This window comes from Cynocephalus volans, chromosome 11 (assembly GCF_027409185.1).
Source record: "Cynocephalus volans isolate mCynVol1 chromosome 11, mCynVol1.pri, whole genome shotgun sequence".
NCBI lineage: Eukaryota > Metazoa > Chordata > Mammalia > Dermoptera > Cynocephalidae > Cynocephalus > Cynocephalus volans.
Window position 1 is genome coordinate 1968561 of NC_084470.1, and position 16165 is coordinate 1984725.

The 16165-nt window shown below is 35.0% G+C and overlaps 1 protein-coding gene across 1 annotated transcript in view; it reads right to left on the reverse strand.

Moving 5' to 3' along the window:
* DPY19L2 (dpy-19 like 2) overlaps positions 1 to 16165 on the reverse strand; it is a 141068-nt gene that overhangs the window by 86565 nt on the left and 38338 nt on the right. The window contains exons 10-11 of the mRNA XM_063114522.1: positions 8269 to 8346; positions 7097 to 7183 (exon numbers count right to left, since the gene is read on the reverse strand). Of these exons, the coding sequence (XP_062970592.1) occupies positions 7097 to 7183; positions 8269 to 8346 (165 nt within the window). The remainder of the gene's footprint in view (positions 1 to 7096; positions 7184 to 8268; positions 8347 to 16165) is intronic.

Here is a 16165-nt window from a genome sequence, read left to right on the forward strand (position 1 = left end):
GATAAAGAAAATGTGATATATACATACAATGGAGTATTATTCAGCCTTAAGTAAGAAATCCTATTACATGCTACAACATGAATGAACCTCAAGGACATGCTAAATGAAGCTAGTCACAGAAGACAAATACTGCATGATTCCAGCTACATGAAACAGCTAAAGTAGTCAAACTCAGAAGCAGAAAGGAGAATCGTGACTACCAGGGGCTGGAGGGAGAAATGAGGAATTGTTGCCCAGTGGGTATAGTCTCAGGTATGCAAGATGAAAAGTCTCAAGATATACTGACTGAACAACATGCATGTAGTTAACAACACTGCCTTTGAAGAATTGTTAAGAGGGTAGATTTCATGTTTTTGGTTTTTACAGTAGTAGTAGTACTAGTAATAATAATAATAATAACAATAATTAAGGAACCTCAAAATTTTAAAACGGCAAAATCTATGAAGTAATGATTTTTAAGACACTGGATGACAGGCAACAAAGGACACTGATCCCTGAGAGACAGGAAACAAATGAGGCAAACCCTACGACTGCCACAGCTTATGACCCTGAGGGAGTGTCAGGCTATGGCACAGGGAGGGAGAATCCAGAAGGCACACAGCAGACTCCCTGAGTTGTGCGGGCAGAGTAGGAGCATAGGAAGACAAAGGTGGCCAGAATTTGCAGGTCAGGGTTTGGTGGGGAGAGAGCAACACAGAGTCAGGGCTCTAGCCATGGTAGAGGGACCCCCTTGCACCTTCAGCTCACTACGAATTAGTGCATGCATATAAGAAAACCCCCTGAAGCCAGAAATAGACCATCTGAAACGATTAAACGGAACAATCCCCAGAGTGTAGACAAACAAGAAATAGTTCCTGCTCCCAGACAGAGTGAGAACCTCGTAAGTCATGAGGTATCAGGTAGACAACATAGAAGGGTTTGCTTCAGTAGTGGAGCCACATTAGTCATAAACTAACCACTATTTTAGTTCCTAACAAATCTTAAAAGCAAGACCCAAAAGGATTAACCTATTTCTAAGTAAATTAACTGCATTACAGAAAAAAAAGCTCAAAAATATGTATAGGAATAAAAAAATGTCCAGTACTTCACAAGGTAAAATTCGCAAAGCCTGGCATCTAGATGAAAACTGCCAGGCATGCAAAGAAGCAAGAGAATACAACCCCAAAATGGGGAGAAAAAAACCATCAATTGTAACTGACATAGATAACAGAACTAGTAGGTGGAGACACTAAGGCAGTTACTACAACTGCAATGCACATGCTGAGGAAGTGAAAAAAAAAAAAAGAGGAAATATGTTAACTAATGACACAAAAAGTACTCAAAAGATTCAAATTAAACTTTTAGATATGAAAACTACAATGTCTGAGATGAAAAATACACTAGATAAGATTACCAACAGATGAGCTACTGCAGAAAAAAAACTAGTGACCTTGAAGGCACAGAAATACCAACCATCCCAAATTAAATGAAAAACAAAAATCAACACTGGATCTGTGAACCATAAGACTATTTCAAGCAGCCCAATATACATGTAATGAGATTGCCTAAATGGAGAAGGGGAAGTAAAAAAAAATTTGAAAAAAATAATGGCCAAAAATTTTCCTAACTGATGAAAATTATAAACCCAGAGATCCAAAAATTTCAATGAATCCCAAATACAAGAGAGATAAAGAAAGCTATAGTAAGGTGCATAATATAATCATATTGCTCAAAATCTGCAATAAAGAGAAAATCTTAACAACCAGAGAAATAATACGTTAAGTACGAGAAACAAAGGGTAGGTATGTGAACAGATGCCTCAAGGAAAAATGCAAGCAACAAGACAGTCAAGCACCATCTTTTAAATTCTTAAAGAAAAATACTGTCAATTTACAATTCTACATACAGCAAATACAATTTTCAAAAATGAAGGCAGGGCTAGACAGTTAGCTCACTTGGTTAAACCATGGTGCTGATAAAACCAAGGTCAAGGGTTTGAATCCCTTTACCAGCCAGTTGAAAAAAAAAAAAAAAAAGCAGCAAAGTAAAGATTTCATGACCAGGAGATCTGCCCTAAAAGAAAAGTTAAAGGAAGTCTTTCAGACAACTAGAATATGTCAATCTAGCTCAACACAAGTAAAAGATACCAAAAATGGTAACAGGATAAATAGGTAAGATTGTTTTCTTATTATTTAAATCTTTTAAAAAGATAATTGACTTTAAATAAAAATAATTTGTTGAGGCATCTATATCATATGTATAAGTAAAACATATGACAATAACACAAATAAATAAAAGGAAAATACACTATATCAAAAGAAGTGGGATGTTGATAGCTCTGGGGAGGTTTACAGCTCTAAGTGTCTATGTTAAAAAATAAGGAAGATCTCAAATCAATGACCTTCCCTTATACCTTAGAAAACTAGAAAAAAGAGAGCATATTAAACCCAAAGAAATCAGAAGAAATGAGCTAATAAAGATCAAGTAGAAATCAGTGGAACAGTAGAACAAATTAATGAAATCAAAAGCTGGTTCCTTGAGAAAAATCAATAAAATTAATAAACCTTTAGTCAGACTGATCAGCAAAAAGAAATAGTACATAAACATCTAATACCAGGAATGAGAGAGGAGATACCACTACAGATACTACAGATGTATACGAGATAAAAATAACATTATTATGAACTTTTTCAATAAATTTGACATCTTAAATAAAATGGAAAAGGTACAGCCAATTGAAACTCACTCAAGAAGAAACAGATAACCCAAATGGCCTTATATAGGTTAAAGAAATGGAACTTATAGTTAAAAATATTTCTACAGAAAAAGGCCCACATGACTTCACTGATAAGTTCTACCAAACATTTAGGGAAGAAATCATACCAATTCCACTCAAATTCTTCCAGAAAACTGAAAAGGAGGAAAAACTATGTAACATTTTATGAGGCCAGTATTACTCTATACCAAAACAAGGCAAAGACATCACAAGAAAACAATAGACCAATAATCTTCATGAATGTAGGTGCAATTATTATAAATAAAATTTAGAAAACTGCATCCAACAATAAATAAAAAGAATAATACAGCATGACCAAAGTGAGGTCTATTCAAAGAATGCGAAGATGGTATAACATTTGAAAAATCAATCACTATAACTCACCATATTAACAAACTAGAAGAGAGAAACCATATGATTATATCATATCATCTTCAAAATTCATTCCTGAAAAAATTCTCAGCAAACTACAAATAGTTTCAACCTGATAAATGGCATCTCTGAAGAAACTTATAGTTAACACCATACGTAAGTATGAAAGACTGAACAATTAAAAAAAACACAACTGAACCTTACGTTTCTAAATAAGCTAAAGTACATTTAAAAATACTAAAAGATATGAAAGAATGACATAAATAAAAATTATAAAAACTCAGAAATGAGTTCATAGAACTCAGTAAAGAATTACAAATAAAATAAAAACAATTGCAGACATAAAATTAAGGTAGAAGGATTATAAAAGTAAATAAACTGCTGTGGTTAAATGTGTCCCCCAAAAGTTCATGTATTGGCAACCTGACCCCCACTGTAGCAGTGTTAAGAGGGTGGGAAAACCAATTACGGTATTTGAAAGGCGGGGCCTTTAAGAGGCGATTAGATTGTGAGGACTGTGCCTTGTGGATGGACTGATGAACTGAGGGAGTAACAGACATGGTTCTGATGTCTTTATAAGGAGAGCAAGTGAGAAGGCCAGTTCTCTTGCTCAGCTCATGTGACATCCTGGTTGCCATGGGACTCTATACAAAGCCCCCACCGAGAAGAAGGTCCTCACCAGATGTACCCCCTGGACTGTGGCCTTCCCAGCCTCCAAAACTGTAAGAAATAAATTTTGTTTCTTTATAAATTACCCAGTGTCAGGTATTCTGTTATAAGCAACAGAAATGAACTAACAGTGCTTTGGGAGAAATAAAAGGTGAAAAGAAGAAAACTTTTAAAAAACAAAAAAAGAAATAAGGGGTAAAACACATTCAAGAGAAAGTGATACTTACATTAAGAGATAAGTGAAACAGATTTAACTTATATATAATGAGTCTCTGAAGAAGAAAACCAAAGCAAGAAAGCTAAATACTAAAAATTATAACAAGAAATGTTTCATGAAGTAAAAACAAGAATATCAAATATTACCACATATTGGCACACTACATAACTGAGAAAATCAAGAGACATTTACACTTATAAATTTACTAAACTTTAAAGCAAAGAAAAAAGCCTTTGGAATCCAAGCAAAAAGACCAAGTCACTTACAAGAGCTTTAATAGCAATCCTTTTCGACAGGAGAAAATAAAATAAAATAAAATGAATAAAATAAATAAAATAAAATAAAACAAGCATGCAAAGAAAAAAAAGAAATAAAAAAATATATATACAGCCAAATTCAATTTCAAGTAAAAGGCCACAAGACAAACTTTGATAAACACACAAGATCTGAGGGAATTCCCATGGAAAACATGCCTAAAATAACCAAAATAACTAGGAAAAAATGGCATAAGTATTGGTAGTAAATAAATGTGTATTTATTCATACAAATAACATTAAGTGAGGTCTATAAGGCAGAAAGTATGGTATGTAATGTCTCTATATTCTGACAATATAGATACAGAACTAATTTTAAAAAATGGGTACTGAGAATGAGATAAGGATACATAAAAATCTTTATTTTCAGTAATCATGTTGGTGGTGTGGTATAGCAATTCTAATATGTGCACTTTGGGAAAAAAACAAATATGTGATATTTTATCATCCCCTGGATATTCAAGAACCAAGACACACAAAGACAGTACAGAAAAATTTAAGTAAAAACCCTATAGTCCTATAGTCCTGAATTTGATTTAGAAATACCCATAAGAACTCATGAGCTATTTTACTATAAATATACATACAAATATATATTGTAGGTTTTTCTAGAGAGAGAAAGCGCACACACCCTGTAACATTTCCTAGTTCTGTCTACTGACAAGTTCTAGAAAAAATGACCTACTGATAGCAGTGAGCATCCCTGCAACCCACGCTGTGGTCTTGAAATACCATTTCCCAGTAAACGGAAGCAGGACTTGGTGGGAGAAGTGGCTGACTGCTGGTCTTGGCAGGAGTTTCATAAGAGAAACCTAGAGTGACTTGTCATACACAACACAAGCCATCAGACTACTGGGGTCAAAGAGCTTAGGAAAACCCTAAAGAGGCTCTTCTAGTCAACCATGAAATATGAGAATGAGTAAAGATAATCATTTCAATTGACTTGAAATACATCAAAAATGCTTATATCCCTGCATTCATAATGATACCAGACGCATCCCAAAGAGCACACATTTGGAAGATGACAGGGAATAGATTATTTTAAAAACTATCAAATAAGAAAGGAACTATCAAACATTTACTTTACTTTGCTTAAATGAATTGTAAATGAGGGATTAGAATATCATCATTTTGCAATTCCTATTGAATTAATGGATCTGGTACAAAGCATTAATAGCTGCTACCATAAAAAGAGAGACATTGTGTGCCCCCTAATGATAGAACATACTACAGACTTGCCAAAGGGATCAAACGTAAACCTGTCCAAGTTTTAGGCCCAAATACGAATACATTGTAAATACAGAAGACAAAGGAACATGTTAAGCTATACCATGAGAATTGAAAGAACAAAATCTGGACCATGGAATCCTCCATGTGTTCAATGACACAGATTCTTTAACAAATAATTTTCATGGAGACACATGGGGAACATACAAATAAAAAAGAAACTTTTAAGTGATGAAACTACAAAGGAATGCTAGGAAGTGACTACCACAGTCAAGGCAGTCATTACTGTTTTAGGGCAGTGCAAGGGAGTTATAAAGTATAACTTGGGACAGGTCACAAGGAGGGGTCCTAGAATGGTTAGAAAAGTTCTAATCTTGACTTGCTCGTAGTTTAAGGATGTTTGCCAAGGAGCAGTTCATCAATCGGTGCTTGTCAGTACTAGTCAGTACTAAGTAAGCACATTAAACATTTGTTTTATGCCGTTTTCTGTATCTGTGCTACGCTGCAAAATACAGTTTTTGTAAAGAGGTGGATGAGAACACTGCTCAGAGTTCTCTACTTTGTAATGCTGAAAATGTTTGACGAAATGTTGAAGGAAAGGGTGTATGATTTTTGCAGAGCAAGAAAGAGGAGAGATTAACAACCATGTGGCAAAAAGGGTATAGAAAGCAAAAATGTTAATATAAGGGCAATTCCAAAAGATTCAATCACTGCACCTCACATGGAAAACTGATATATCTGAACATTACTGTGATTGATATAATTTCTCATCAGTGTGGAATTGGAGGTAGAGCAGAATATTCTAGGTTCTGGCTTACGGATATCAGAAGTGTGACTACAAAGTGATAAAACTGATTTACAGAACCAACATTCCAAATGCATATCCACGTGAGTGTCATCCCATGACACGAACGTTATGTGAGGAGACTGTACACTGTTTTGCCATTACTCAAAACAGTTTGGAGCCCCACTTCCCAAGCTGTCTTCAGAGATAATGTAGTTATAGGTCTTAGTATTTATTGTCGCACCATATTTTGATCAAGATTTGTATTATCCAGCCCAACTGTCCACCTTATTAACAAGATTGTGGTTGTTTCCAAAAATCAAATCCACCCTTGAAAGACAAAGATTTGCCACCATTGATGATATTCAAAAGAATCTGCCACAGTCTGTGAAGGCAATTTAGAGGAGCTCCAAAAATGTTTTGGGCAATGGCAGTGTGACTGCAGTAAGTACGTGGCCTACTAAAGGAACTTAGGAGAAAATAAGTCGTTTTTATCATAAAGTACGGGATATTTGAAAAGTCTATTTTATTACCTTATGATCATCTAAAAAACATTTACTTGGGCAGTGCCATGAAAAGGAAAGGGAGCTTTGTGCTACCTTATCTCTCAAGGATGAGACAGAGAAAAAGCCGTATGTGGGAGAAACTTTGTCATGTGAGTGATAATCAAGAAAGAGCCCTACTTATTCTCCTATATCTGCAAAACCTGCAATTTGACAGGTTAAAAAAAAATCGTCATGAGCTTTACAAACACTTACCCATGTCATTAACAAAGATGAAGAGTAATAAGAAGATAAGTACATTGGATTCCCAAACATCAAAATGAAACAAAGAAGAACTGAAACCTGAAAAATAAATAAAACACATATTTTATAGTTACTACACATATGGCGATGCATTCCTCTGTCTGAGGGCAAGTGTTGTTTTCTTCCCCACCCGTTCCTGTGGATTTCATTTTAGTGACCATGGAGTGAGGGCAGATATACCGGATGCCCTGCTCACATTCCTGTTCTGTGCCTACTTCCTGGTGTTGCAAACTAGTCAGTTCATTTGGAGAAGGCTTTTCTGAAGGGATATCTAGGAAGCATAGCAAATCCTTGGTTCAGAGGGAAGTGGGTCTACTTCAAGGTTGTTGAGTCCATTGCCTGATTTCTTTTGCAATTTTTAGAATAAGACTTGGTGTATTTAGTAATAAGTGAAATTTCTTTTCATAGGATTTTATAGAAGAGCTCTTAATTAGACAATTAATTGTAGCATATAGTACTACTACTCTACTTTTTGTTGTAAGAAAAAAAATGTTTCAAAAGTGTTAAAGAATTAAATGATAATTAAAATATTTTTAAAAAGAAAAATGCATCTTGGCCAAACAATAGTAGAATTTCAAGTCACTGCAAAGTCCTAAGTATTAAAATTCAAGACCATAAATTCTATATAGCAGAATTTAAGCTTTTTCTCCATCTCCTGCTTGGTACAAGGAAAAGTAAAAAATAACTCTATTATTTCTATTGTTTTAATAATGGAGTAATAGAACAAGAAAGACTTAGTTATAAATATTAGTTTTACTAATCTTAATTTTGTTTGATTACTTCAGGATTTCTATTACTTATGACATCTTTTTATATTTTTAAGGAAGATGTATTTGGGCTCCGAGTAAAAACAAAAATGCAACAACATAAAATTTCAGTTACAGAGTGTCACATTCAAGCAAAGTGTTAAAAATCTTAGGTATGAGAGGAGAAAAGGAAGTTTCAAAAGTATAATCTGCTATAATATGGTATCTATGTATACTTTTCCAGTTTTCTCTCCTTCTGGATATTAATCAACACATATGTTTTCAATACTACCAAACAGGATGTATCCCACAAAATAGAATCAGTTATGTTTCATAAATTCTGAGAACTTAATATTTGACTTATATTAAAAATGTTACCATGTTCATATAAATGATCTTCTGAAATTTGCTTGGTTCAATGTACCCCACAACATACATGGGAAATAATGAGGCTATCTGAAATAAAAATATAAAAAAGCAAAAGTGAAAACACTTATAGAAAACAAACGCTTCACTATTCATAGGCAAAATAAATGCAAGAGGAAAATTACAGTTCTAATAATGGTAGGCAAAGTAATTTGAACGATCCTTCCCACTGAGAACTAGAATAGCTGGGAAAAATATAAATACATATAAATAAAAATATTAAAATATATCTATGAAGGCCACAGATTATTAACAAGGTAAATTAGAAATTAGGAAGATAAAACCAGGGAAAAGAAGGAAATCTATACTGATGAGTATGACATTTTGGGTCACTTTTCTCCCAGAAGTATCTGCCAATTCCAGTAGAGGCAGATGCCTGCCAGTTCAGAGGCAGTTGAGAGATTAACAAGCCAAGCAGGCATTTCAACAAACTCAGCAGTAAGGGCACACCAAAAAGGACATGCCTGGTAAATTTCCATACTTTTGTTTAGGGCTTCAGAAGGCTACACTGTAAGTGTGAACCAGAATAAAACACACCTATGAATCATCTCAATCTGACCCCATGAAGGTGATTCAAAGATTGTTCATGCCTTTACTTGCCTGCGGGAAGCAAATTAAATCTTCTCTACAGGAAGTTAATATCAAATTAACTCTACAATTTTACATGTATAATGTCCAGCACCACATCAAAAATAACCAAGCATAAGAGGGGATAAGGCATTATCACTAAGACAACAGAAACAGACCCAAAAAGAATCTAGATTGGGGATCAGCAAATAGTAAATACATCAGTACTTCAAAAAGTTCATGGAAAGATTCGTATTATCTTTAAATTCTACTTTCCACAAACTTTTCAAGGTACCCTCACATGTTATGCTTTGTAGGCCATATAGCCTCTTGTATAATCTTTTTATATATTTTTATAACCCTTTAGAAATATAAAAACAATTCTTGTCTTGCAGACCACTCAAGAACATGTCTGGAATCATCAGACATGGACTTAAACTATGCTTGACATGCTCAAGGAAATAATAGAAAATTCCAAGAGAGCACTCGAAGTAATAAAAAATTTTTTTAAATATACAACTGAATATTACAATAATCAATATTAAGAAGTTAATAAATAGGTTTAAATGCAAGTTAAACCCAACCAAAGAAGTGGTGAAATGAAAGATCAATAAGAAGAAAACATCTAGACGGAGAGCATGTGGGAAAATCTAATTAATGCTGACTATATAAAATAATAATGATGCCATATTGTGAGATTTTAAAATATATATGTGTGCATGTACATACATTAGTATATACATATGCATATATATACAAATATAAACATACACACACATTCATATACACCCCCCCCCCCAAAAAAGTATTTAAGCCAGGAAAAGAACAAAAGGAGATAAATTTTTTTTTTAATTGAAAAAAAATTTATTTGACACATTGTAATTATACACCCTTAAGGGGTACAATCTGGCGTATTGGTAGATATGTATGTTATATAATAATCAGGTCAGGATAGTTAATGTATTAATCATCCCATGCATTTATCATTACTCTGTGGCCAAGACATTCAAAAAAGCCTCTCTAGCAATTACGTATTATGCAAAACTTAACTGTTAACCATAATAAGGCTACTGTGCAACAGAACACCAGAACTTATTCCTCCTGCCTCATTGAATTTTGTACCCACTGGCCAACCTCTCCCTGTTTCCCCAGTCAGGTAACCGCACGATAGGCAGGTTCTATCCTCCGCCTCTATACTCTTTTTTTTTCTTTTAATTCCCTAATGAGTGAGGTCATATGGTATTTGTTTTCTTCCCTGGCTTACTTTCCTTAACATAATATCCTCCAAGTCCATACATTGCCAGTGTTCTATTGCGTATACATCCCACATTTTTAAAATCCACTCATCCATTGTTGGACACTTAAATTGATTCCATACTTTGGCTATCATAAATTGTGATGCAATAAACACACTAGTGCATATATCTCTTCGACACACTGACTTCCTTTGGGTATATACCCAGTAGTGGGATTGCTGGATCAAATGTTAGTTTATTTTTAATTTTTTGAGGAACCTCCATACTGTTTTCCATAATGGCTTACTAATTTACACTCCCACCAACAGTGTGCAAGTGTTCCCTTTTCTCCACATCCTTGGCAACACTTGTTTTCTTTTGTCTTTTTGATAACAGTCATTCTAACTGGAATGAGGTGGTAGTTCATTATTGTTTTGATTCACATTTCTCTGATTAGTGATGTTGACTTTTTCATATGCCTGTTGGCCATCTGTGCATCTTCTTTTGAGAAATGCCTATTAAGATATTTTGCCCATTCCTCAATTAGGTTTTCTGGTTTTTTGTTTTTGCTGTTGAGTTGTTTAAGTTCCTTATATATCCTTGATATTTATCCCTTGCCAGATGTATAGTTTGCAGTATTTCCTCCCATTCTGTAGGTTGTCTCTTTCCTCTGTTAACAGTTTCCTTTGATGTGCAAAAGATTTTTCATTTCCTGTAATCCCACTTGTCTATTTTTGCTTTTATTTTGTTTTTTTATTTTTGCGTGTGCTTTTGAAGTCTTATTTAAAAGTTCATTGCCCAGCCCCATGTCATGGATCATTTCCTCTATGTTTTCTTCTAGTAGTTTCATAGTTTTGGGTTTAAATTTAAATCTTGATCCATTTTGTGTTGTTTTTTTATATATGGTGAGAGGTAGGGTCTAGTCTCATTCTTTTGCATGTGGATATCCAGTTTTCCCAGCACCTTTTATTGAAGAGACCATTTTTTCCCCAATATGTATTCTTGCCAACTTTATCAAAGATCAGTTGGCTGTAGGTTTGTGAATTTATTTCTTGGCTCTCTATTCTGTTCCATTGGTCTGCATCTGCTTTTATGCCAGTACCATGCAGTTTTGAATACCATAACTTTGTAGTATAATTTGAAGCTAGGTAATGTTATGCTTCCAGCTTTGTTCATTTTTCTCAGGATTGCTTTGCCTATATGGGGTCTTTTCTTTGGTTCCACATGAATTTTAGGATTGTTTTTCTATTTCTGTGAAGAATGTCATTTGAATTTTAATAGGGATTGTGTTATATTGCTTCTGTATATATACAGATATATAAAGCATCTGTATATTGCTTTGGCTTGAACGGTCCCTTTAACAATATTGACTCCATGAACACAGGATTCCTTCCCATTTATTTGTGTCCTTTCAATTTATACAGAGTTTTATAGTTTTCATTGCAGAGATCTTTCACCTCCTTGGTTACCTAAGTATCTTTTTAAAAAATTATTATTAAATGTAAAAAGAATTGTTTTATTATTTTTTTTCAGATAGTTCACTATTACTATATAGAAAAGATACTGACTTCTGTATGTTAAATTTGTATCCTGCAACTTTGCTGAATTCATTTATTAGTTCTAACAGTTTTTTGGTGGCATCTCTAGGGTTTTCTCTATATAAGATCATGTTGACAGTTTGACTTCCTCCTTTCCAATTTGGATGTTTTGTTTCTTTCTCTTGTCTAATTGCTCTGGCTAGGACTTCCAGTACCAAGTCGAATAGAAGTGATGAAAGTGGGCATCCTTGTCTTGTTACTGATCTAAGAGAAAAAGCTTTTTGCTTTTCCCCATTCAGCATGTTAGCTGTGGGTTTGTCGTATATGTTTTTTATTGTATTGAGGTACATACTTTCTATACCTACTTTGTCAAGAGTTTTTATCATGAAGGCATGCTGAATTCTGTTATATACTTTTTCTGCATCAATTGTTCTCTGCATCAATCTGTTAATGTGGTATATCATAATTATTGATTTGTGTATGTTAAATCATCCTTACATCCCTGGAATAAATCCCACTTATCATAGTGAGTGATCTTACTAATGTGTTGCTGCACTAAGTTAGCTAGTACCTTGTCAAGACATTTCATATCTATGTTCATCAGGGATATTGGCATATAATTTTATTTGTTGTGTCCTTGTCCAGTTTTGGAATCAGAGTCATGTTGGCCTCATAAAATGAGTTGTGAAGTATTCCCTCCTCCTCAGTTTTCTGGAATAACCTGAAGAGAATTGTAATTAGTTCTTTAAATGTTTGGTAGAATTCAGCGAAGAGGTCATCAGGTCCTTGCCTTTTCTTTCACAATGATTTTTTATTACTGATTCAATTTCCTCACTTGCTATTGGTGGGTTCAGATTTTCAATTTCTTCATAATTTAATCTTGGTAGATTGTATTTGTCCAGGAATTTATCCATTTCTTCTATGTTATCAAATTTGTTGGCATACAGTTGTTTGGAATAGTCTCTTATGATCCTTTGTATTTCTTTGGCAGCAGTTGTAATGTCTCCTTTTTCATTTCTGATTTTATTTATTTGAGTCTTCTTTTTTTCTTGGTTAGTCCAGCTAAAGGTTTACCAATTTTGTTTATTCTTTCAAAAAAACAAGTCTTCATTTCATTGATCTTTTCAATTTTTATTTTCTTTTTTGGTTTCTATTTCATTTATTTCTGCTCTGAGCTCTATTATTTCTTTCCTTCTGCCTGTTCTGGGTTTAATTTGTTGTTGTTTTTCTAGTTACTTTAGGTGCAATATTAAGTTGCTTATCAGAAATCTTTCTTTTTTGATATAGGCATTTATTGGTATAAACTTTCCCCTTAGAACTGCTTATGCTGTGTCCAATATGTTTTGGTATGAAGTGTCTCCATTCTCATTTGTTTCAAGGAATTTTTAAATTTACCCTTTTAATTTCTTCATTAACCCATTGTTGTTTAGGAGCATGTTGGTTAATTTCCATGCACTTGTACTGTTTCTGAAATTTTTCTTGTTGATTTCTAGTTTTATACTATTGTGGTTAGAAAAGATCCTAGATATGATCTTTTAAAATTTTTGGACTTCTTTTGTGTCCTAACATATGATCTATCCTGGAGAATGTTCCATGTGTGGCTGAGAAAAATGTGTATTCTGCAATTGTTGTGTTTAATGTTCTGTAAATATCTGTTAGGTCCATTTGGTCTATGGTGCAGTTTAAACCAGAAGTTTATTTTCTGTCTAGAAGACCTGTCCATTGTTAAAAATGGGGTGTCAAACTTCCAACTATTATTGAATTGCAATCTCTCTCTCTTCCTAGGTCTAACAACGTTTTTGCTTTATATATCTGCACGCTCTGGTATTGGATGAATGTATGTTAACAACTGTTATACCTTCTTGTTGAATTGATCTCTTTATCATTATATAATGACCTTCTTTTATCTTTTTTACAGTTTCTGACTTAAAATCTATTTAATCTAAGTATGGCTACTCCCACTCACTTTAGTTTCTGTTTGCATGGGATATGTTTCTCTAGTCCTTCACTTTTGATCTATATCTATCTGTAATAGTTAAATGAGTCTCTTGTAGGCAGCATATTGTTTTTTTTTTTGTTTGTTTTTTTTGTCTATTCAGCAACTCTATGTCTTTTAACTGGAGAGTTTAATCTGTTTACATTCAAGGTTACTACTGATATGTGGGAACTTATTCCTACCATTTTCCTAATTGTTTTCTGGTTGTTTTGTAGACCCTTCATTTCTTTTTCTTGTTCCTTATCCTCTGCAGATTAGTGGTTTTCTTGGGGGATGAGGTTTCTTTTCTTTTTCTCATTTGTTTATCTGCTGCAATTTCTTCTTCTGTGGTCACTTTGGGGCTAATGTAAAGAGTCTTGTAGTTATAATAAACTATTTTAAACTAATAGTAATTTAACTTTGGTCACATGAAAGTACTCTATGCCCCCCCCAACTTATATTTTTGTTGCCTTAATTTACATTTGTATCTACTGTATGTTCCCTAGCCATTAGTTACAGCTGTTGTTATGTTTTGACCATTTTGATTTTGAATCTTCATACTACTGGACTGAAGGATTTCCATAGCACCATTACCTCACTGGGATATTGTGTGTTTAAATTATGAACTTATCTCTGATTTTGAATTATGAATTTGACATATCTGAATTTTGCACTTTTTTATGTTCTCATGATAGTAATTACCTTTTCATTTCCAGTTGTAGTAGCCTCTTATGCATTTCTTGTAAGGCTGGTCTACTAGTGATGAATTCCCTCAGCTTCTGCTTGTCTAGGAAGGTCTTTATTTCTCCCTCATTTTTGAAGGATAAGCTTTGTTGGATAAAAGTATTCTTGCTGCCAGCCCCAACCCCCACTCCTCCAACCAGCACTTTCAATATATAATCTCATTCTCTCCTTGCTGCAAGGTTTCTATTGAGAAATCTGCTGAGGGGGATTTCCTTTATACATGACTTGATGCTTTTCTCTTGCAACTTTTAGAATTCTCTCTTTGCTTGTGATTTTTGACAGTTTATGATATGTCTTAGAGAGGATCTTTTTGGGTTGAGTCTAATTGGGGACCTCTGAGCTTCCTAAATCTGAATGTCCATACCTCCTCCAATGATTGGGAAGTCTTCACCTTTATTTTATTAAATAGGGTTTCTGTGCCTTTCTCTATCTCTTCTCTCTCTGGAACACCTGTTATTTAAACATTTGTTTGCTTTATGGTGTCTCACAAGTCTCATGGGCTTTTGGCATTCTTTTTCTCCTCTAACTAGAGGGGAAAAAAGATTTGTCTTCAAGTTTAAAAATTCTCTCCTCTGATGGACTTAGTCTGTTGCTGAAGCTCTCAACTGGGTTTATCTCATTCATTGAACTCTTCAGTTCCAAGATTCCTGTTTGTTTCTTTTTTATGATACCTCTTTGCTAAATTTCTCATTCAGATCAACTATTTTCCTCATTTCTTTGAATGTTTGTCTGTGTTCGCTTGTATTTCACTGAGTTTCCTTAAAATTATTTGAAATTCCTTTACAAGCATTTCATAACTGTCCTTTCCTTTGGCATCTGTTCCTGGATACTCACTGTGTTCCTTTGGGGGAGTTATGTTTCCTTGCTTTTTAATGATTCTTTTGTCCCTATGTTGATGTCTGTGCATCCAATTGAGTAGCTGCTTCCAATTTTATGAAGTGAATTATGTAGAAATGACTTTTTCCTGTAGGTGAGTCCAAGGGTGTCTGTTGGATATGCTGCATTGGCTTTGGTTTGGGTGGACTCAGTTGTGTAGTCTCTATGCAGTTTCTTTGGCTGTAATCCTCTTCAGTGATGGCTATAGGAGTTTGTGCCAACATTGTCACTGTTTTGCTGAGTTAGAGACCCCAGGCTTGTTACTTCAGGTCTGTGTAGGCACAGAGTACCAACCGTCTATCTGGTGGTCTCTCTGAGGCACACCGTTGCTGCCTGACCAGCTATCGAACAGGCATGGATACGCAGCCTTGAGTTTGTCTCTCCTAGGAGGGGATGTGCTTCCTGACCAGCTTTTGGGCTGGAAACAAGTGAGCATAGGTCCAAGATCAGGGGGTCAAGTGGCTCTGCAAAGACCTGTCAATGGAGTACATGCCACTGCCTGGCCAGGAGTTGGTGTGCACAGGTGCAAGACCAGGTGGCTCTTTGGAGGCCTGCCAGAGGAGGTGAAGCTACCACACAATTCACTGTCAGTCATGGAGCAGGTGTACACTGGTGCAGCAGGGCCTGGAAGCTCTGTAGAGGGCCACCAGATCAGCTGTCAAGCCTAGAATGAGCCTGCAAAGATGCAGCAGGGCCTGGAAGCCCTGGAGAGGCCTACCAGGGGAAGGCAAGCTGCTCCTTAATCTGCTGTTTGTCAGGGAGCAGGTGTACACCAGTGCAGCAGTTTCTAGCAGCTCTGTAGAAGGCTGCCAGATCAGCTGTTGAGCCTGGAGCAAGCCTGCAAGGACTCAGCAGGGCCCAGTGACTCTGTAGAGTCTTGCTGTGGGAAGACACAGCCACCACCTGATTCACTG